The sequence below is a fragment of the Camellia sinensis genome, chromosome 9 (assembly GCF_055761805.1).
Source record: "Camellia sinensis isolate YWXY chromosome 9, ASM5576180v1, whole genome shotgun sequence".
NCBI classification, from domain to species: Eukaryota; Viridiplantae; Streptophyta; class Magnoliopsida; order Ericales; family Theaceae; genus Camellia; species Camellia sinensis.
In genome coordinates this window covers 198,115,433-198,139,858 of record NC_138969.1, presented here as the reverse complement: position 1 = coordinate 198,139,858, position 24,426 = coordinate 198,115,433, and the positions used below count along the sequence as shown (strand labels likewise).

The 24,426-nt window shown below is 32.9% G+C and overlaps 3 protein-coding genes across 3 annotated transcripts; 1 reads left to right on the top strand and 2 right to left on the bottom strand.

Moving 5' to 3' along the window:
* Nucleotides 1-35: 35 nt before the first annotated feature.
* LOC145798957 (uncharacterized) lies at nt 36-5,793 on the bottom strand. Its single transcript, XM_082888395.1, has 7 exons — nt 5,376-5,793; nt 2,636-3,594; nt 2,406-2,546; nt 918-1,767; nt 618-704; nt 216-519; nt 36-120 (listed from the first exon to the last, which is right to left on the bottom strand). Exons 2-7 carry the CDS (start codon nt 3,590-3,592, stop codon nt 48-50), a joined length of 2,412 nt encoding a protein of 803 aa, XP_082744521.1. The 5' UTR covers nt 3,593-3,594; nt 5,376-5,793; the 3' UTR covers nt 36-47.
* A 1,043-nt stretch (nt 5,794-6,836) lies between these two features.
* LOC145798956 (uncharacterized) lies at nt 6,837-13,539 on the top strand. The gene is made up of 11 exons (XM_082888394.1): nt 6,837-6,962; nt 8,744-9,702; nt 9,792-9,932; nt 10,571-11,420; nt 11,634-11,720; nt 11,819-12,122; nt 12,218-12,302; nt 12,391-12,480; nt 12,604-12,855; nt 12,971-13,110; nt 13,191-13,539. The coding sequence occupies exons 2-11, from the start codon at nt 8,746-8,748 to the stop codon at nt 13,369-13,371; spliced, it is 3,087 nt and encodes a 1,028-aa protein (XP_082744520.1). The 5' UTR covers nt 6,837-6,962; nt 8,744-8,745; the 3' UTR covers nt 13,372-13,539.
* A 722-nt stretch (nt 13,540-14,261) lies between these two features.
* LOC145798959 (uncharacterized) lies at nt 14,262-18,319 on the bottom strand. The gene is made up of 3 exons (XM_082888397.1): nt 17,958-18,319; nt 15,999-17,093; nt 14,262-15,451 (listed from the first exon to the last, which is right to left on the bottom strand). Exons 2-3 carry the CDS (start codon nt 17,086-17,088, stop codon nt 14,400-14,402), a joined length of 2,142 nt encoding a protein of 713 aa, XP_082744523.1. The 5' UTR covers nt 17,089-17,093; nt 17,958-18,319; the 3' UTR covers nt 14,262-14,399.
* Between the last annotated feature and the right edge of the window lie 6,107 nt (nt 18,320-24,426).

The window sequence follows — 24,426 nt, the reverse complement described above, 5'->3', positions numbered from 1 at the left end:
TTGCAGAGAAATGTTGATGAAAGGGAAAGACTTACATTGTTGGCAATTTATTTTTGCTTTATGAGGTTTCCAATGTCTTCAAAGGTAATGATATTCAACTCGCTTGTCCAAATTAAAGCTCTACAAGATGACAAAGAAGGGATTGAATTGTTGTTAATGCAACATAAGTTTGTAATTTGTTGTTTGTTATGTTCTATTTTGTTTGTTGTACTTACTCAAGCCCAGACACATTTGATATGTGCTGCAAGATGTCTTTTATATGATCTTTTATCAATCTTGAAATGGGAAGAGTTTGTGGAAAGACCCAAGATTTTGTGATGTTTATAGGTTGAGGCAAGACGTATGCATCAGCATCAAGCACTTCTTTGTCCTTTGTGCTTTGCTCAACTTGTTTTGCAGCTTGTTTTGAAGCTCTAGTCACTTTCGCAACTTTCGGATATTGGAATTCTGGATCATGCTGCTTTTCCTTCCTTTCTTTTGCCTTTAAATTTTTTATCATTGAGGTTGGATCTTTTTTGACTGTAGGCAGTGAAAATATTAGGAAAAGTGAAATTTCTCTGAAGCAACAGATGATATTTCAATATGTAAATTTATTTAATTCAATATTTTGTAGTTACCATAGAGTTTCTTCTTTTGTTTCGGTTGTTGTTTGTGTGGGATTTGCTCTTGTTGGGTTGTTGGTTGTTGTTCCAGTTGCATTCCAACTATATACAGTGAAAATCAAACAAGCCCCAAAAATGGAATAAGAAAATATACAGAGAAATGAAATGAGCAGTAGAAATATAACTAATGTGTTGAGAGAGATATAACTTCCAGAGAAAATTACCAATGACAGAGAAAATTATAATAAATAGAAATTTCTCTGAGTTATGATGGCACAAGGACATAACTTTTTGTGGCTCAAGATTTTCACTGACCTTGTGGTTGAAGTTGTGTTGGTGTTCGGTATGGTTGTGTTGCTAGTTGGACAGATAGTTCTTGAACTTGTTCATGCAATTTGGCATTTTCAGTTTCAAGCTCCGAATTTGAACACCTCAACTGTTGAATTGTTTTTGCATCGTCTGCTTTTTCAACCTCCAACATCCTTAGTTTCATTCGGATTGTGCTTTCTTTTTCTTGAAGTTCTGAGTTATGTGATGTCAGGATTCTTATTGAAATATCTTTTTCAGCAAGTAATTCCATCCAATTTCTGTCTTCTTCTTTTTTAGATTGAGACAGTGCCTTCAGTCTTTGACGTAGATCAGCAATTTGGGCATCCTTTGATTCCTCAAATTCTTCAGGCTGATGCATTGTTGAGCCACAAATGCCATCATGTTGTTGGTCCATCTGCTCATTATTTTCTTCTTCATCACTTTCATCCTTGTTCTCTTCTTCTTGTTCATCTTCATCTTCATCTTCTTGTTCACTTTCTTTCTGTTCATTTTCTTCTTCATCACTTTCTTCATCATGTTGTTGGTCCATCTGCTCATTATTTTCTTCTTCATCACTTTCTTCATCATTTTCTTTCTGTTCATTTTGTTCTTTGTCTTCTGGTTCTATTTCTTCACTTTCTTTGGTGGTTTCTTCTTCTGTGCTGCTTGCTTGATGTTCTTGTCCATTGCTGGTTTCTTTGGTGGTTTCTTCTTCTTTTTGTTCATTCCCTCCATCTTCAGATGGATCTTGTAATTTCTCCTTGAATATGACAATTGCCTTTTTTAATTCTTTCTTTGTCTTTTTGCCAAGACAAAACTCCTCAGATGGGTTTTTGACTAGCTGCTTGTTATCAATCTGTAACAGGAGACTCTTTTATTAGAGAAATGTTACAAAATTCACTCAGAGAAAAAATTCAAATAAGGAAAATAAAATTCATCTAAATGATACTAATTGGAAACAAACTTCAGAGAAAATTGTATTGGGGCAGAGAAAATTAGAGGCATGGAGTTAATTGTATGGGGCAGAGAAAATTATGAAACAGTGAAATAAACAGTGTTTATAAGTTAATGTTTTACTATATTTGTGTCAGAGAAATTTGAATTCCAGTGAAAATTCATTAGAAGGGTAGAAATAAACAGTGTTAATCAAAGATGCAAGGCACACAAGTTATGGGCAGAGAAAATTACACACAAGGAGATAAAATTTGATGGGCCAGAGAAAATTATGTGACAAAGAACATAATTCAGATATTAGAGAAAATGAATCAGGGCATATAAGTTAATGTGTTACAATTGTGGTCAGAGAAATTTGGATGGGAGAGAAAATTGATTACAATGGCAGAAATAGACCAGTGGTTAACAAAGAAGAAAACAGAAATTGATATTTCAGAGAAAATTAATCTTAATCAATCAATGCATAAGGAGGGAAACAAAGCAGTAGTCAGAGAAATTTTTGAAATTTCACTGAGATTTCGGTAGCAATAGGAATCTAACCTGTCGAGGTGCAAGAGAGTGGACTGGTGTCTTCTGCAGCTGTTTCGTCAAGGTTTGAAGGTTCCACTTGGCACATCTTGGGAAGTCTGTTGTGTTACTGTCTTCTGAGTCAATGATAGTTGCATGTTCACATAGCCAATACTGTGATGAAAATGAAAGTAAATAAAATTTTGTAAACGCACAAATTTGTAAGTATGATAACTGCAAATTTGAATGGATATTATACTTACCAGCAATGCAATGACACACCCCGTAACTTTTTCTGGAGTTCTATGCAATGCCATGATAGAATCAATCAATGTTGATGTGATTGCTTCCGGCCAATCATACTGTTTCATTGATTCAAGAGGTTCCACATACTTTATAAAAACCCAACCTATTGAATTCCCACTTGTTGCAAAAAATAGGGTGAGACACAAGTACAATGTAACAATGATTGCTACATCTTTGAAGTCAGTTGGTTGCTTGCCTTTCATTGCTTTGACCAAGGCATTTTTAAGAACAGGACCAGTGAGCCTTGTGTCCTTTTGGAATCTTCTCCTGAGGAATGCAGATTTTGGCTTTTTAGAGTATCTTAATGACATGGCTCCTTTACCTCCTTCCAAACCAAAAATCAAGGTCATGTCATTTGTTGTAAAGGTCAGGTTCTTCTTCCCAACTGTGAATGCTTTTGTTTTTTCATTGTAACATTGGATTATGGCAACTACATCATCATCGGATTTCCTAGATTTCTTTGGATCCATCCTTCCAGTGGTTAGAGCTTGAATCAAATACCAGAATGGGGTCTTTTGAAGCTCTAGAAGATGTTTTGAACTGAATTTAAGTGTTTGAAAGAAGGAGACGACAGATGAGAGGTTGGATCGGTATTGAATGCTGTAGTGAGCTCTCTTTCTGTGGAGTTTAACAGGTTTTTTCCCCCTTGAGCTTGAGTCTTTTGAAGTTGGGGTACTCATCTGGATGCTAGTTGCTTCATCAGCTTGGACTTGTGTGTTTTGGGAAGGAGTTTGTGGTGTTTTAGTGCTGGTTTTTGATCTTAGATGATAAGAGGACTGAGAGAGTTGTTCTTGCTTCCTTGGTGTTTCTAGTGTTTTGCTGCTGGTTTTTGATCCTTGTGCATAAGAAGACTGAGACAGTTTCTGTTTTTTGCTTGGTGTTTCCGGTGTTTCGCTGCCTTTACGTTTTGCCATTTCTAGACAATGATTAAAGCATAGAGATGTCAACATTAAATCCCAGAGAAAAATGGAAATGTCAGAGAAAATTACAGATAAGGGAGAAAATTGGAGATGCCAGAGAAAATTACAGATAAGAGAAAATTACAGAAAATTTGACATGTCAGAGAAAATCAACTCAGCATCATAAACATAGGAGAGAAATTTTCAATAATTGTTTAAATTACAGATAGAAGTAAACATACCAGAGAAAATGAATGATAGAAAAAAGTAAAACATGGCAAGTGAAAGAAAATTTGCATTCCACAATTAGCAAAGATAAAATAAACAAAGTAATGTAAACATGGCACTGAGAAGTATACCATATTGAAATCAAGAATTGAACAAAATAAACATACCAGAGAAAAATGCACATTCTGAAAAAAATTACACATTCTTGAGGAAATTTCCATTCCAGAGAAAATTTCAATTCATAATATTAAAATGCAAGAAAAATTTACATACACAAGCAGAGAAAATTAACCATGATAGAGACACTCAATGGAGGAAAGTGGTGCGATGTGGTCAGAGAAAATTATAAATACCAGAGAAACTTAGACAGGGGCAAGAGTGTAATTGACATTGCAGAGAAGGATACATATTCCAGAGAAATTTACAAAGCAGAGAAATTCAGAGACAAAATGACAAAACATATTCAAGAATAAGATTAAAATTCAGAGAAATAACTTTTTCTCAAAGTACATATGGCAGAGAAAATTCCAAGAAGAAACATTCATTCCAGTCCACAATATTAAAATTCCAGAGAAAATTTAAAATGACAAAGACACAAGGGAGGAAAGTGGTGCGATGTGGTCAGAGAAAATTGTAAATACCAGAGAAACTTAAGACAGAGGCAAGAGTGTAATTGACATTGCAGAGAAGGATACATATTCCAGAGAAATTTACAAAGCAGAGAAATTCAGATACAAAATGACAGAAACATATTCAAGAATAAGATCAAAATTCAGAGAAATAACTTTTTCTCATAGTACATATGGCAGAGAAAATTCCAAGAAGAAACATTCATTCCAGAGAAAATTATAAATACCAGAGAAACTTAAGACAGAGGCAAGAGTGTAATTGACATTGCAGAGAAGGATACATATTCCAGAGAAATTTAGAAAGCAGAGAAATTCAGATACAAAATGACAGTAACATATTCAAGAATAAGATCAAAATTCAGAGAAATAACTTTTTCTCAAAGTACATATGGCAGAGAAAATTCCAAGAAGAAACATTCATTCCAGTCCACAATATTAAAATTCCAGAGAAAATTTAAAATGACAAAGACACAAGGGAGGAAAGTGATGTGATGTGGTCAGAGAAAATTATAAATACCAGAGAAACTTAAGACAGAGGCAAGAAAGCAATAGACATTCTAGATTAAGATAGACATTGCAATTAAAAATACATATTACAGAGAAATTTACGGAGCAGGAAAATTTATAGACAGAATTACAGAAACATGTTCAAGAATAAGATAAAAACACAAAAAATTGTTGTGAAAATAAACTTGCCAGAGAAAATTGAAAGAAGAAAATTACATTAATCAAAAATCAGAGAAATTCAAATGCCAGAGAAATTTACAGATAAAGTCAAACAAACATGTTGAAGAATAAGTTCAAAATACACAGAAATAAATTTTTTCAAATGCAGGTAGCTTTTTATTACGAAATTGAAACCCTAATTTATGAAAGGTTATTATAAAATGCTATTAACTGTGTTTCCAGAGAAAATCTAGTTGTATTGTAGAAAAACTGACCAGAGTTAGGATGAAACTTGAATGATGAGCTGATATGGTCCGCGATGAAGATGCGACGTGACGAAGATGGACTGAGATGATGATGAGCCGTGAAAACGAAGCTTTAACGTAGGTCAGAGAAATTTGTGAGGAAGGAATGGGAATGATTTTTGGAGAGGATAACGAAGCTGTAATGTCGATGGTGCAGATGATGTTGAAACCCTAATTCTGCTGGTCTCCTGTTCGTGAAGATGCTGGATGTTTGGAATGTAACTGAGACGTCGGAATGAGTTTGGTTTTGTGTTGATTTTGGCGAGGGTATTTTGGTCCACAAAATAATTAAAAACGCGCGCCAAGTTGTTTCAGGGACGTGAGGCATCACTATCTTTTTGTGTGTCCTTTAGCCTCTAAATTGTTATTATTAGGGATCTTAAAAAAAAATCCCCTTTGGATTTTACGAGTTAACGCAATGTGACCTAAAAAAAAGAAATAAAGTGAAAATTTTATATTTTATATTTAATTCAATAACTATATTAAAAATATTACTCGAATTATTGTTTGTCATGTTGCGATTTAGAAAAATAACTAATTGATATAGTAGGATAAATTTAAGTTGACTTTAAAAGTGTAAAAGCATTTTTTAAATGGGTTTGACTTCTCTCATGTTGAGATCCAACTTGAGAGAGCATTTGAACTTAGTGGGCCTATTGTGAGCCCAATCTTGATAATTCAAACTGTTCACTTTTCAGTATTCATTGAAAAGAATATTTATATAAAAAATCAAGATAATTGAATTTCGGTAGCTATATATGTTTGAATCACATTTATCTTAAAAAATGGATTGCGAATATAATTTCCATAATAACCGTCCATTTTTTTAAGACATGTATGATTCAAAGATATAACTACGAAAGTCAAGTCATCTTGATTTTTTACGTAAATATATTTCTCAATGAGTTTTAAAATATGAGTGATTTGGATCACTGAAATCGGGCTCACAATAGAGCCGCTAAACCTAAATACTCTCTCAAATTGGATTCTCAATATGAGAGAAGCCAAACCCTTTTGGGAATTCTAGAATTTTATGGGCTAGTCGAACTGTCACGAGTCATGTTAGGATTAAATCAACCAATACAAATTGAAGAGCTACTTGATCAACTTATTTATGTAAATATATTTTAAAGGGGATTTTTTTTTAAGATCCCTAATAATAACAATTTAGAGGCTAAAGGACACACAAAAAGATAGTGATGCCTCACGTCCCTGAAACAACTTGGCGCGCGTTTTTAATTATTTTGTGGACCAAAATACCCTCGCCAAAATCAACACAGAACCAAACTCATTCCGACGTCTCAGTTACATTCCAAACATCCAGCATCTTCACGAACAGGAGACCAGCAGAATTAGGGTTTCAACATCATCTGCACCATCGACATTACAGCTTCGTTATCCTCTCCAAAAATCATTCCCATTCCTTCCTCACAAATTTCTCTGACCTACGTTAAAGCTTCGTTTTCACGGCTCATCATCATCTCAGTCCATCTTCGTCACGTCGCATCTTCATCGCGGACCATATCAGCTCATCATTCAAGTTTCATCCTAACTCTGGTCAGTTTTTCTACAATACAACTAGATTTTCTCTGGAAACACAGTTAATAGCATTTTATAATAACCTTTCATAAATTAGGGTTTCAATTTCGTAATAAAAAGCTACCTGCATTTGAAAAAATTTATTTCTGTATATTTTGAACTTATTCTTCAACATGTTTGTTTGACTTTATCTGTAAATTTCTCTGGCATTTGAATTTCTCTGATTTTTGATTAATGTAATTTTCTTCTTTCAATTTTCTCTGGCAAGTTTATTTTCACAACAATTTTTTGTGTTTTTATCTTATTCTTGAACATGTTTCTGTAATTCTGTCTATAAATTTTCCTGCTCCGTAAATTTCTCTGTAATATGTATTTTTAATTGCAATGTCTATCTTAATCTAGAATGTCTATTGCTTTCTTGCCTCTGTCTTAAGTTTCTCTGGTATTTATAATTTTCTCTGACCACATCACATCACTTTCCTCCCTTGTGTCTTTGTCATTTTAAATTTTCTCTGGAATTTTAATATTGTGGACTGGAATGAATGTTTCTTCTTGGAATTTTCTCTGCCATATGTACTTTGAGAAAAAGTTATTTCTCTGAATTTTGATCTTATTCTTGAATATGTTACTGTCATTTTGTATCTGAATTTCTCTGCTTTCTAAATTTCTCTGGAATATGTATCCTTCTCTGCAATGTCAATTACACTCTTGCCTCTGTCTTAAGTTTCTCTGGTATTTATAATTTTCTCTGGAATGAATGTTTCTTCTTGGAATTTTCTCTGCCATATGTACTATGAGAAAAAGTTATTTCTCTGAATTTTGATCTTATTCTTGAATATGTTTCTGTCATTTTGTATCTGAATTTCTCTGCTTTGTAAATTTCTCTGGAATATGTATCCTTCTTTGCAATGTCAATTACACTCTTGCCTCTGTCTTAAGTTTCTCTGGTATTTACAATTTTCTCTGACCACATCGCACCACTTTCCTCCCTTGTGTCTTTGTCATTTTAAATTTTCTCTGGAATTTTAATATTGTGGACTGGAATGAATGTTTCTTCTTGGAATTTTCTCTGCCATATGTACTTTGAGAAAAAGTTATTTCTCTGAATTTTAATCTTATTCTTGAATATGTTTTGTCATTTTGTCTCTGAATTTCTCTGCTTTGTAAATTTCTCTGGAATATGTATCCTTCTCTGCAATGTCAATTACACTCTTGCCCCTGTCTAAGTTTCTCTGGTATTTATAATTTTCTCTGACCACATCGCACCACTTTCCTCCATTGAGTGTCTCTATCATGGTTAATTTTCTCTGCTTGTGTATGTAAATTTTTCTTGCATTTTAATATTATGAATTGAAATTTTCTCTGGAATGGAAATTTCCTCAAGAATGTGTAATTTTTTTCAGAATGTGCATTTTTCTCTGGTATGTTTATTTTGTTCAATTCTTGATTTCAATATGGTATACTTCTCAGTGCCATGTTTACATTACTTTGTTTATTTTATCTTTGCTAATTGTGGAATGCAAATTTTCTTTCACTTGCCATGTTTTACTTTTTTCTATCATTCATTTTCTCTGGTATGTTTACTTCTATCTGTAATTTAAACAATTATTGAAAATTTCTCTCCCATGTTTATGATGCTGAGTTGATTTTCTCTGACATGTCAAATTTTCTGTAATTTTCTCTTATCTGTAATTTTCTCTGGCATCTCCAATTTTCTCCCTTATCTGTAATTTTCTCTGACATTTCCATTTTTCTCTGGGATTTAATGTTGACATCTCTATGCTTTAATCATTGTCTAGAAATGGCAAAACGTAAAGGCAGCGAAACACCGGAAACACCAAGCAAAAAACAGAAACTGTCTCAGTCTTCTTATGCACAAGGATCAAAAACCAGCAGCAAAACACTAGAAACACCAAGGAAGCAAGAACAACTCTCTCAGTCCTCTTATCATCTAAGATCAAAAACCAGCACTAAAACACCACAAACTCCTTCCCAAAACACACAAGTCCAAGCTGATGAAGCAACTAGCATCCAGATGAGTACCCCAACTTCAAAAGACTCAAGCTCAAGGGGGAAAAAACCTGTTAAACTCCACAGAAAGAGAGCTCACTACAGCATTCAATACCGATCCAACCTCTCATCTGTCGTCTCCTTCTTTCAAACACTTAAATTCAGTTCAAAACATTTTCTAGAGCTTCAAAAGACCCCATTCTGGTATTTGATTCAAGCTCTAACCACTGGAAGGATGGATCCAAAGAAATCTAGGAAATCCGATGATGATGTAGTTGCCATAATCCAATGTTACAATGAAAAAACAAAAGCATTCACAGTTGGGAAGAAGAACCTGACCTTTACAACAAATGACATGACCTTGATTTTTGGTTTGGAAGGAGGTAAAGGAGCCATGTCATTAAGATACTCTAAAAAGCCAAAATCTGCATTCCTCAAGAGAAGATTCCAAAAGGACACAAGGCTCACTGGTCCTGTTCTTAAAAATGCCTTGGTCAAAGCAATGAAAGGCAAGCAACCAACTGACTTCAAAGATGTAGCAATCATTGTTACATTGTACTTGTGTCTCACCCTATTTTTTGCAACAAGTGGGAATTCAATAGGTTGGGTTTTTATAAAGTATGTGGAACCTCTTGAATCAATGAAACAGTATGATTGGCCGGAAGCAATCACATCAACATTGATTGATTCTATCATGGCATTGCATAGAACTCCAGAAAAAGTTACGGGGTGTGTCATTGCATTGCTGGTAAGTATAATATCCATTCAAATTTGCAGTTATCATACTTACAAATTTGTGCGTTTACAAAATTTTATTTACTTTCATTTTCATCACAGTATTGGCTATGTGAACATGCAACTATCATTGACTCAGAAGACAGTAACACAACAGACTTCCCAAGATGTGCCAAGTGGAACCTTCAAACCTTGACGAAACAGCTGCAGAAGACACCAGTCCACTCTCTTGCACCTCGACAGGTTAGATTCCTATTGCTACCGAAATCTCAGTGAAATTTCAAAAATTTCTCTGACTACTGCTTTGTTTCCCTCCTTATGCATTGATTGATTAAGATTAATTTTCTCTGAAATATCAATTTCTGTTTTCTTCTTTGTTAACCACTGGTCTATTTCTGCCATTGTAATCAATTTTCTCTCCCATCCAAATTTCTCTGACCACAATTGTAACACATTAACTTATATGCCCTGATTCATTTTCTCTAATATCTGAATTATGTTCTTTGTCACATAATTTTCTCTGGCCCATCAAATTTTATCTCCTTGTGTGTAATTTTCTCTGCCCATAACTTGTGTGCCTTGCATCTTTGATTAACACTGTTTATTTCTACCCTTCTAATGAATTTTCACTGGAATTCAAATTTCTCTGACACAAATATAGTAAAACATTAACTTATAAACACTGTTTATTTCACTGTTTCATAATTTTCTCTGCCCCATACAATTAACTCCATGCCTCTAATTTTCTCTGCCCCAATACAATTTTCTCTGAAGTTTGTTTCCAATTAGTATCATTTAGATGAATTTTATTTTCCTTATTTGAATTTTTTCTCTGAGTGAATTTTGTAACATTTCTCTAATAAAAGAGTCTCCTGTTACAGATTGATAACAAGCAGCTAGTCAAAAACCCATCTGAGGAGTTTTGTCTTGGCAAAAAGACAAAGAAAGAATTAAAAAAGGCAATTGTCATATTCAAGGAGAAATTACAAGATCCATCTGAAGATGGAGGGAATGAACAAAAAGAAGAAGAAACCACCAAAGAAACCAGCAATGGACAAGAACATCAAGCAAGCAGCACAGAAGAAGAAACCACCAAAGAAAGTGAAGAAATAGAACCAGAAGACAAAGAACAAAATGAACAGAAAGAAAATGATGAAGAAAGTGATGAAGAAGAAAATAATGAGCAGATGGACCAACAACATGATGAAGAAAGTGATGAAGAAGAAAATGAACAGAAAGAAAGTGAACAAGAAGATGAAGATGAAGATGAACAAGAAGAAGAGAACAAGGATGAAAGTGATGAAGAAGAAAATAATGAGCAGATGGACCAACAACATGATGGCATTTGTGGCTCAACAATGCATCAGCCTGAAGAATTTGAGGAATCAAAGGATGCCCAAATTGCTGATCTACGTCAAAGACTGAAGGCACTGTCTCAATCTAAAAAAGAAGAAGACAGAAATTTGATGGAATTACTTGCTGAAAAAGATATTTCAATAAGAATCCTGACATCACATAACTCAGAACTTCAAGAAAAAGAAAGCACAATCCGAATGAAACTAAGGATGTTGGAGGTTGAAAAAGCAGACGATGCAAAAACAATTCAACAGTTGAGGTGTTCAAATTCGGAGCTTGAAACTGAAAATGCCAAATTGCATGAACAAGTTCAAGAACTATCTGTCCAACTAGCAACACAACCATACCGAACACCAACACAACTTCAACCACAAGGTCAGTGAAAATCTTGAGCCACAAAAAGTTATGTCCTTGTGCCATCATAACTCAGAGAAATTTCTATTTATTATAATTTTCTCTGTCATTGGTAATTTTCTCTGGAAGTTATATCTCTCTCAACACATTAGTTATATTTCTACTGCTCATTTCATTTCTCTGTATATTTTCTTATTCCATTTTTGGGGCTTGTTTGATTTTCACTGTATATAGTTGGAATGCAACTGGAACAACAACCAACAACCCAACAAGAGCAAATCCCACACAAACAACAACCGAAACAAAAGAAGAAACTCTATGGTAACTACAAAATATTGAATTAAATAAATTTACATATTGAAATATCATCTGTTGCTTCAGAGAAATTTCACTTTTCCTAATATTTTCACTGCCTACAGTCAAAAAAGATCCAACCTCAATGATAAAAAATTTAAAGGCAAAAGAAAGGAAGGAAAAGCAGCATGATCCAGAATTCCAATATCCGAAAGTTGCGAAAGTGACTAGAGCTTCAAAACAAGCTGCAAAACAAGTTGAGCAAAGCACAAAGGACAAAGAAGTGCTTGATGCTGATGCATACGTCTTGCCTCAACCTATAAACATCACAAAATCTTGGGTCTTTCCACAAACTCTTCCCATTTCAAGATTGATAAAAGATCATATAAAAGACATCTTGCAGCACATATCAAATGTGTCTGGGCTTGAGTAAGTACAACAAACAAAATAGAACATAACAAACAACAAATTACAAACTTATGTTGCATTAACAACAATTCAATCCCTTCTTTGTCATCTTGTAGAGCTTTAATTTGGACAAGTGAGTTGAATATCATTACCTTTGAAGACATTGGAAACCTCATAAAGCAAAAAGAAATTGCCAACAATGTAAGTCTTTCCCTTTCATCAACATTTCTCTGCAATGTTCCATCAGCCTTTATAAAACAATATTACAATTATAAATCATATTTTTCAGGTCATTGATGGCTATGGAGAGATCCTTTTGGCTGACCAAATCAGAGAGAAACAACAACCAACCTCATTTTTTTTCACATCCATGTGCTTAGTATGTTACTACTATTTTATTTGATTTTCTCTGGAATTTACTTTCTACTTTCTCTTCTTAATATACTTCTTGAAGTCAGTTGTCTCACTAACAAAACCATTTTTTGATTTTCTCTGAGCACAGAATTTCATCAACATGACAGAAAATCAAAGTTTTCGAGTGTCCTTATTTGACAAGCATATTGAAACAGCATGGAGGAACTATAGGTTCCTCCATTTCCCAATAAATACTGGAGGTAATGAGAAGTCCACACATGGAAATCACTGGACCTTGCTTGTCCTGGACAAACAAGACAATTTATGGAGGTTCTACAACTCATTGAGGCCAAGGAGGGATGATGCAGAAGACAAATATGTCAAAGATGCAAAACAATTGGTAACGAGTGCAAATTTCTCTGATCCATCATCATCTTTATGTGATGATAATTTTCATAGAATCCCATTGACTTGTCCGTAAATTTCTCTCTTATATAAAAATTATTTTTTTGCAGCAAGATTACGTGGAGAATTTTCTGAAAGCTTGTCTTGAAAGAGACGCTCAATCACAACCCTCTTTCAAATTAATTAACTCACAAAACACAAGTTATGACTTTGAGTATGTCAACAATGCTCCACAACAAGAAAGCGATTCGTAAGTTTCATACATCTATAAATAAGATAATTTCTGTTGCATGTTTCTTAAAACTAACCATACCTATAATTTGTATGCAGTCTGGATTGTGGCCTCTTCGTCTGCTATATAATGAAACAATATAGCAAGCATGAACCTATCAAATCCAAATTATCCACACAAGAGATAAGGTTGATGAGGGCAGAACTCATAGAGAGATTTGTGACCGAAGTTGGCAGGTCATGGACTGAACCAATTGAAATACCCCCAGAAGAACCATAAATGTAATAGTGAAACTAGTGAAAGGAAGACAATGTACATATCCACACAGAGAAAATTGTCTCACATATATGTATATATCCTTTCTTGTTCATACATTGAAGGAATGATGATCCTTGACGTATATGTATATATCCTTTCTTGACTAATCTAAATTTCATTTTTTTTTTTATTTCGGCTAATGTAAATTTCAACAATTGTCTACCAGAGAAAATTGTCTGCAGAAATTTCTCTGGTATAAACTACCAGAAATTCACAGAGAAATTTAACTTGTATCGTCCCAAGGGGATGCCTATATGATCATGTAATCTGTAAAACTTTGTGTTGGTACAAAACAATCATCAAACTCAACAAAACACAAAGCACACAATAATTTTATCTGCCACTGGAAAATTTCATTGCATGAGTTTCAAATTTCAGACCACAATGCCCATATAGTTTTCTCTGTTGGTGAAAAATTTCTCTGGATGAAAATTTCTCTGGCTTTGACACAAATTTCTGAGTTCAAGTGAGTCCAGAGAAATTCTATCCTGGTCCAGAGAAATTCTCAACTCAGAGAAATTTTTTGAATCCTCTGTCTGCTGTGCACATTTCTTGAAATGACTGATATGAAGCTACCAGAAATTTACAGATAAATTTAACTCCTATCTCACCAAAGAAGGTGCCTATATGATCATTCAATCTCTAATGCACTGTGTTAGTACAAAACAATTATCAAATTGAAAAAACACAATCCACACAGTACTTTAGTCTGCCATTGTCAAATTTATGTGGATGAATATGAAGCTTCAAAACACAACACACAGAATTTTCTCTGCCATAGGAAAATTTCTCTGGATGAATTTTACAGGTACTACAAACCCACTGCCTATAGTATATATCAACAAACACACTTTAACTCATATTGAAAAATTTCTCTGGATGAATTTGATTGATATTATTATATACACTGTCCAAAAAATAAATTTCACAAAACAAAATACACAAAGTAATCATCAAATGTATTATTCCATCAATAAAATGTATAATCCTCAACTATTTAACAAAGGTTCCTTGCATGTCCTCTTATTATGGTGACCAATACTCTCACAGCGACTACACTTAATCACCCTTTTAAACTCTCCAGTAGAAGCAATTCTGTTCTTCTTCGGCCTCCCAGCAGGTCTCTTGCTCAATGGAGGTAAAATCATAGCATCTTCAATGCTACACACAGGTTTTTCAACAGTTGGAACTGGGCCAATCGAAAAGGAGTATGCTTGACGATACATATCAGCATGAAAAAATGGTTCAACAAATGAATTCAAATTCTTTCCACTCCTAAAAATTGCAGCAACAGCATGTTGACATGGATACCCATTTATTTCCCATTTTCGACATGAACAAGTTCTCAACCCAAGATCAACCATAACCGAAGGAAAACAATGCACTTCAAAGACATTATCAGATGATAAACTCACATTCCATGTCCTCCCGTCCAAAAAAGACTTCTCCAACACACTATCCATACGAGGACACAAAATTTTATTCCATTTACTAGAGAGCAGCCTCCTATCAGACCTCATATTCATGATTTGCAACCGTATCATGTCCACCAAATTTGTTATTGGCAAGTGCCGAGCTTCTCGTATCCATGAATTGAATGACTCAGCAACATTTGAATACATCTCACCATAACGTTTCCCTGCAAAATATGCATCACTCCAATTTTCATATGGTAAACTTCTCAAGAAAACACTCACAATGTCTCCTCCCTCACTTTTTAACTCATTTAACTTGAAATGAAATGATGCCTTTGTTGGAGCATATGCACATTCTGAAAACTTGGACACAATCGTCTCCCTAACCAAATTTGTGTTTCCACATGACAACTTATCCCTCAAATTTCTCTTTAGATGTTCCAGACAAAATCCATGAAAGCAGTTAGGGAAAAACCTAGCAATTCCCTCCACAATTCCACAATGTCGATCTGATATGAAACTTATCACCCTTTCTGATCCTAATACTCCATATAAATGTTCAAGAAACCAACACCAATTGTCTTTATTCTCAGCATCAACAACAGCAAAAGCTACAGGAAAAAAACCTACAAAACAAATAGGAACAAGCATATTAGGTACACACATGCAGAGAAAAATAGAACAATAAACATCCAGAGAAAATTCACACATTGGCAACATCCAGAGAAAATTGAATAAGTGACCAGCTACAGAGAAAATTCACACAATCATAATATACAGAGAAAATTCACTTAGTGACCACCTACAAAACAACAGAGAAAAATAGACCAATAAAACAACAAGAGAAGTTTGACACTGCCAACATCCAGAGAAAATTCACACATTGGCAACATCCAGAGAAAATTGACTTAGTGACCAGCTACAGAGAAAATTCACACAATCATAATATACAGAGAAAATTCACTTAGTGACCACCTACAGATACAATTCACACAATGACAACATCCAGAGAAAATTCATACACTGACAAAAATCCATTGAAAATTCTCACAGTGGCCACAACAATAGAAAATCCACACAGTGGCCAAAACCAGAGAAAATTCACATTCACTCAATTCCTACATGTATAGAAAATTCACATACTTAGATAAAAATAGATATATTTACAATTACCTTCATTCCCATCTTTCCCCGTTGCAGCAAGCATAACTCCTTTGTATCGTCCTTTCAAAAATGTTCCATCAAGAAAAAGCAATGACCGACAATATTTGAAACCAGCAATGCATGCATGAAAAGCCACAAACACTCTTTTGAAACGCTTGTTATCTTCAAAATCTAACTCAAAACGACTCCCTGGATTGTTCTTCAATGCCTCATCAAAATACCACCGTAATTGATCAAATGACAAACAAGAATCCCCATATGTACTACATTTTGCTTTCTCAACACTCAACCAACCACAGTTATAACTAATTGAGACCCCATACTTGTCTTTCATTCCTTTCACAACATCCACTGGACGAGTTAAAGGTTTTGCACTTACCTCTTCAAGTATCAGCCCAGAAACCAAGCTGGAAGTCATCCTCGAATGTTTACTCGTACGAACCGCCACACCACACGTATGTTCATTGTTCAAAGTCCTTATGTAGAAGAACCCATTTGTTTTTTCAACAGAAGCATGTACACGCCACATACATCCCCTTGATTCCTTATATGCACATTCTGCCGTAACCCTCAGCTTGTCATTTTTAACATACGTAAACTGAAAACCAACCTCAATAGCATACTTGCATAAAAAAGTACGGAACTCAACCACACCACCCTCAAACTTTTGTCCAACACTCGTAATATTATTCCGCCAACTAGCCGACAATAACACATTTTCTTGGTGAGAACAAAACTTAGAGAGTGAATTCCTTTCAACATCCACCAGCCTATCACACTCACCATCCACAACATCTACCCAATTAGACCCCACTTCATCCTCTTCATCAGAAGTACTACATCTACTAACTGAAACATCAACTATATCAACACCGCATGCACAAACAACCCTCAACATATTCAGAAAATCAATATTATTTCGAACCATACAATTCGGATGGCCCAAAATAGAATATGAAATACACATAGTCTCAGGTTTCAAATTCTCCCATGTTTTACACAAAATGCCAACCAATTCCTCAAAATTCAATTCGCATGAAACATTAATGACAATAGTATCATTCCCATATTTGCACAGCAACAACACTGCACTGTCCATTAAAACTGAAACAAAAAACAACAAAAAAAATCACACAAACACTTCACAATAACAACATCTCTGGTCAGAGAAATTTCTAAAAATTATAATTTTCTCTGAACTTAAAATAAAACTCCAAAGACATCTACAAACTGATATTCACCTTCAAGATGATAAAAAACAAAATCACAGAAACTTAATGAATCACAGAGAAATTTACTGCTAACAATTAAACACAATTATAGAAAAAAAATCACATAGAATACAAGTCCAGAGAAATACTTTTCTCTGAACTACAAACTGAAAGTGAGTAACAAACTTACAATTTTCTCTGAACTACAAATACAAGTATAGAGAAATTTATGAACTTACATTGACTTTCTCATATTCTATCTCCATTACAAACTTCTAATAATATGTCCATATGCACTTATAATTTCCTCTGGACTACACAAACAATAGTGCAGAAAATGAAATTTCTCTGGTTTGAAAAAACATAGAACACAACTATAATTCATCATCATGTTGATAAAAAACAGAGCACCAAAAATGAACTCTAAACATCAAAATCACCTACACTGTCAACACTATCTGAAATTGATCAAAAAAACAAAGAATGAAAAATTAATTCCAAAAATAAAAATCAACTCTATCAAGCTGGCCTCTCTCTAAACAAAAATCAAAATACATTTGGAATCTAAATCGAAAACAAACCTAATCCAACTCAACTCAAAAACCTACGCGATCAACACTCTTTCAAATTGATTAAAAAACAAATAATAAAAAATTAATTCCAAAAATAAAAATCAACTCTATCAAGCTGGCCTCTCTCTACACAAAAATTCAAAACAAATATCAAAATGCATGTGCTATCTCCATCGAAAACAAACCTGATTCAACTCCACTGAAAATCTACGCGATCAATACACTATCACACCACTGAAATCTCCGACGAAATCTCCAACAAAATCTACACGATCGTAGCAATCTTTCTCGTCAACTCCACTGAAATCTCCGAAGAAATCTCCACTGAAATCTCCGACGAAAACTCCGACAAAATCTCCCCTTCAAATTCGGTTTCCAAAATGTATCAGTTAACTCAACCATATAATATTCAAACAAATTTATGTTATAAAGGAAGGGTAATTTAGGTACTTTATAACCTAAAATAAATTTGAGGGACCTTAGCCATCAAAACATATTATAAAGGACCTCTCCTCATATCAAAAGTAGAGGAGGGACCTTAGGCCAATTTTCCCTATTTTAAATTGGTAAATACATATATTTAATAAGGAAAATAATAAATATGTACATATTTATGCATGTTTATTAAAAAATATAAACTTGGGCAAAATTTTATTTGTTAATATTCAATCTATTAAAATATATCTAAACGATATTGTTTTCATTATTAAAAAATGTAAACCTGGGCATAAAATCTATTAAATTATTATTTAGATATATTTTTATATGAAAAAATTTAATCCAAAACCAAGTTGAATTTGATATATCATGAGTCATGTTATAATCCTACACTCGAACCTAGCTAAGAAAATTTATTTATCAATAAATATTCGGTAAATGATTAGATAAATTATATAATAATTTTGTAGATTGTAAGGAGCATATGTTAGATTATGAGTGCTACAACTGGATTAGACAATAAACATAGCCTAAAAACCAATTTCGGGTTGACTTTTATACCATTATTATCCTAAATCCAGTTATTGGAGAATTGTTGCTTGAAAATCAATCCATGAGTTACTTGTCTACTTATTTATTTATTTGTATTAAATTGTTATAAATAAATAAATAAATAAATATATATATATATATATATATATCATAAAAATAAGAGATATGTATATAATTTTTTTTTGCATATTTATTAACATTTTAAAATTTTAATTATGAATTTTATATATTTATTCTTAAAATATAACTAATGTCTATTTTATTAATATTAAGGTATATTTACGTTTGAAAAATTATCCAATATTAGACCGGTATGTGCTATACTTTTGGCCTAGAACTTGCTTAAGAAAAGTGAAGTGTTAATTATTAATTTAAACTTTATATTTAAAATTTTAAGTTTTAATTTCATATTTTCTTAATAGGATTAGGACGTGTATACTTGAATTTTATAACTCTTTATAAATTATTATTAAAATTTCATTTCGATTTTTCTTCTAAATTTTAAATTAGTTGTGGGGTTAAGTATGATTAAATTTTTGTTTTGAAATTCTATTTACACGTGTTTCATGTCATATTTATATTTTATTTTTCAAAAAAATATAAATATGTTCAAGTTTTATAAGGATAAAATTACATTTGAAATATTATTTTAATTTTTTCCATATTTAAATTAGACGTGACTTAGATTTTGATAAAAGATATGGCTAAAATATATTTTTTGACTTTTTGTAAAAGTAATTTTGAAATTTAAAATTATAGATATAGAATATGGATATAGATAGTAATGATAATAGATACCATGAATAGTTATAAATTAATAAATTTAAAAGATTTTCCATATCAACAAAGGATTTAATTAAAATATCAAAATAGAAGAACCAATGACAATGTGTCATGTGTATTTTTATAACTTTTTAATTCAAAAATTTATGAAAATAAGTTAAAAACTTTGAGATTCAATGAACCAATAACGTTTTTGCTTGGATTATATAATATATATTGGATACTAATAAAATATTTTAGTATTACATACTGTAACAAATTATATAGCCTGTGTTTGGCAAGGGCTTTTTCAGGCTTTTTTGGCTATTTTAGCCACAAAAAACAAAATAGGCTATTTTAGCCATAACAAACAAAACATCACATCCAACCTATAATCATTACATTCTTCTCTCACAAAAAAAGTCAAAAAAGCCAAAAAGCCAAAAAGTCCTTCCCAAACCAAGCTTTTTAGCCCAGGCTAAAATAGCCAAAAAAGCCAAAAAGTCAAAAAGCCAACCCACTTCCCAAACGGAGGCATAATCTAAATGGTCCAATTCCATTTCAATTGGATTTGTAACTATAAAATCACAAACCAAATCCTAAAGTACGGTTTGCATATTTTAAAAATTAAAATCAAATCGTTCATTGAAAAAATCAAACCAAACTAAACTGCGAATTGGTTTAAACCGGACTAATTTACAATTTTTTCAATTTTTATGCTCAGCCGACTTTTTGTGAATTCTAACCTCACTTTTACACGCTCTCTTTCTTGGCATATACATGTGTATATATAAAATATAGGTAAATTATAAATATATTTTATGAGTTTTACTTAAAATACAATTTACTTTTTATAATTGTAGAAATTATATCTCGCCCTTTGAAATTTTTAATTTCATAACAAATGACCCATTTATTAATAAATTATCAAGTCAATTAATATTTTTTAATGATGTCAGAAATTTATTTCAATTAATAATTTTAGTAATTTTATCATTATATAGGAGAACAGTTATAAATTTCATTTTTTCAATTAATTTTGTTAAAATAAAAAAATTTGACGATGGAATATTTGTAATTTTTTAAACTATAAGAGCAATCCATATTTAAAAAAAAAATCCCAAAAATGTATTTGTAATTTATCCTATAAATATATATAAAAATAAAAATTTTAATTTTAATTTATATATATATATATATATATTATTTGCCATTCAAGAGATAAAAATATTATTATTTCTCAAATTGAAAGTCTTGGGTGTGGATTCTCACCTCCTCCCATTGTGTCAACGCTATTGAAGCCTTAGATAGATGGGAAACACGGTATGTATCATATGCATATTGTTATATATTTTTGTAGTAAAAATTATATATATATATATATATATATGTTTTTGTAAGAGTTATGATAATTTGTAGTTGAGAAATAAAGTTATGTATTTTTGTGTTATTGTTATACATTTTGTAATTAGAAAATGTTTGGATAAAAAAATGTATAATACTACAAAATGTGAACTTCATTTTGTAATATTATGCATTTATTACAAAAATGCATAATACTACCACAAAATGTTAACTTCATTTTTCAACCACAAATTATATTACAAAAATATATAATAAAGTGTATATGGTACACACCTTATAGTTTCTCTAGATAGATGCATACATTATACATACTAGAACTTAGAAAGGTGAATTACAACATTTTTAAATTAAAACAAAATAATTAATGGCCAATTTTATAAACTATTTTATTAATCTATAAATATTTTGTAAAAATTTCACTAAACTGTAATTACCGCAAATTAGAATAAACAACTGCAAATTTTTGGTTGCATTCAGCTATTGTAATTAAAGTCACATAATGACATATTGATCTATAAATATATAAATTTTATATATTTGTATAGACATGCAAGGATATTATTATCTTGTCCAAAGGATTGCGGCCCGTTAAACAAGGTTTGGATCCATTTGACTTAGCTCACTGATTAATTTGGGCTCTATTTTCGGGCCCTAATCAAATATCAATCATTATGGACATTAGCATGTCAAATTAGAAAGTTATGTAACCCTACTCAATTTTTTATAAAAAAAAATTATTCAAAATGAAAAAAAATCATTTTTTTAAAATTTTTTCCTTTAAATTTTTTTTTGGATTTCTCTTAAATCTTTATACTTTCTCTTTTTTTTATTATAAAATATCCATTTGATTTAGTTTTAAAATCATGATTTGAGTGTGAAATTATATTTTGAAATATAAGTTTTTCAAAAGAGAAAGCATATTTGGTTATGAGTGTTGAAAAGAGTTTTGAGTTATATTTTAAAATTATTTTGGTTTTATATTTTTTAATATTTAAGAAATTTCTTAATTTTATTTTTTTAGGTTAACATTTTTTATTGTAAATATTTATTTTTTTAATGTATGCTGTATTTATTACATTTGTGTTATATTTTTTTAAAAAAATATTTTAAATATTTTAATTTTTAAAATATTTTAAATGTTTTTTTTAAAAAAATAAATATTTTTTATTTTTTAAAATATTTAATTTTTGTAAATTTTAAAAAATTTTGAATTGTCCATATATATTTAAATCATAACAAATTATTAAAATAACAAAATATTTTTTTTGAAAAATAAAAATAATATTTTCTGAAAAAAATATTTTCAAAAAAATAAAAAATAATTTTAAAGAATACAATTTAAAAATTGAATTTTTTTTGTTTTAAAAAAAGAGTTTTGAAAAGAATTTGGTTATGAGTTTTAAAAATAGTTTTGAATTGAATGTTTGGTTATGAATTTTAAAAATAATTTTAAATTTTTTTGATCGAAATCATAATTTCAAAATAAAACCAAATGCTACTTTTGTAATTCATCAAATTAAATATTTAATTTTGTTAAAAACAAATTGCATAATTTATCTCTTTTTGTGTGCGTTTGTTTCTGTTTCTGGACATAATTTTACGTTCATTTTTTTATGGAGGATGTGACTGTTGTTTAAATTATAATGACCATTGTCGAAGTTGAAATTATCTCACATATATTAATCGAGAGATCAACAAGAGATGAGTTATACTGTTCTAAATCTGCAAAAGAATAATCAACAAGAGATGAGTTATACCGTTCTAAATCTGTAAAAGAATAAACATTGGTTTGGCATAAACTAAATAATACAAAAAGTCAAAAAGTTACTATCATATTTAAGTCACATCATCTTATTTAAATCACATCACCTCTCTAATACATCACATCAAACCCAACCCAAACTCAATCCATATAAGCCAATAAGTCAAAAAGTGCACTGAGAGGGTAATTTTTGGGAAAAATTGGGCCGAGCTGCGAGTTGGGCTTTGAGGCCCAAAACGCGAAGGACTGAGTAAAAAAGGCCGTAAAGGATACTCCGGCCCAGGAGAGCAAGGTTACTCCGGCAAAGTTACTCCGGCCCAAGGAGGTGTGATTACTCCGGCTCAAGAAGAGGTAGTTGCGTCGGCCCAAGGAAGAGTAAAGGTACTCCGGTCCGGAGGCAACTCGGAGTTAGGCCAGTCTCAGAGTTAGTCCGGTCGCAGTATGTTCTGGGAAGGCCAGTTTCGGAGTTAGTCCGGTCGTGACTTACAATGGTTAGGTCGGTCAAAACTTGTTACTTGGAAGTTTGATCCAAGCACACCAAGGTTGAACAGGGCAGCCGAAGTAAGGAGTTAGAGGAGAAGACCGAGCTAAGGATAGTTCGGCCCTTTGTGGGTCGGTATAGCCAATTTTACTTCGGTCAAATGGAAGTTCGGCCATAAAGAAAACCATCCCACTTGGTTTAAGTAGTGGGGGAGGGTGTAAAAGGATAAGCATTATCCTTAGGAGAATGAATCCTAGGAGGACTCTGCATGGAGAAGTACAAGTCCTACTAGGATTGCGCCACGGAAACTTATAAAAGCTCACAAGCATCACCTTGGAGGAGGTAATTGAACACAATTCTTTCTGAGAACATAGAGCTTTGTCTATTTGTCAAGCTTACTGACTTAGGCATCGGAGAGGTTTCCGGCACACACCCGCCGGCTAGCTCACGTTTGTATTTTCAGGTGATAAAGCGACGTCGTACGGAGGAGCGTGGACTTGGTCAACAGGATTATACGAGGATAATTATTTCCTCCCCGTACAATTGGCGCCGTCTGTGGGAAGAACAGACAAAAACAAAAACCTCTTGACTAAGCTTCTCCTTTTTTCATTCAATGGCACACATTGAAGACTTGCCACAGTCCGCCGTCGACGGACTAACTCCAGAAGGGGGCGCAAGGCATGAAGGGTTACCTGCTGTCCCTCCCATGGCGGACTTGGAGCCCCAACAACATAATTCCAGGAGGAGTGGCAGGGGAAGGCGGAATAGCAGCCCTCGTCACTCTCAAAGTCCTGACAGGCAAAGGAGGAGGATTGATCCTCAAGCCCTGGAAGATCGCGTGAAGGAACAAGATGAACTAATTCGAAAGATGGCGGCGGACATGGAGGCTTTGAAACGCCAGATGAAGACTAAAGAGGTGGCGACAGGAGAGGGGCGCAAGCACATGACGCCCCCTCGCCACTCAGAGAATCGTAGTAGGAACACTACACCCTCCCAAGGAGAAAGCAGAAGCCTCAGGGCAGGCGACACTCATTCCTTATCTTCCAGAACTCGTCACTCCAGGTCTGAGAGGACGAGATCCGAAAGATCATACACTGAAGGAAGCACGTATTGGCCTTCACATTCACACCAAACCAGATCAAGACAAACAGATCTGCCCAGGTCATCCGACTTACGAACCGTGCTCGAAGAAAAAGCACGATGCAAGGAGGATGCCAGGGCAAGGGATCCACACCGAGTTTCGGCCTTACAACGGTTGGCTCCTCGAACGCATGGAAGCGTTGAGGTTGGAATG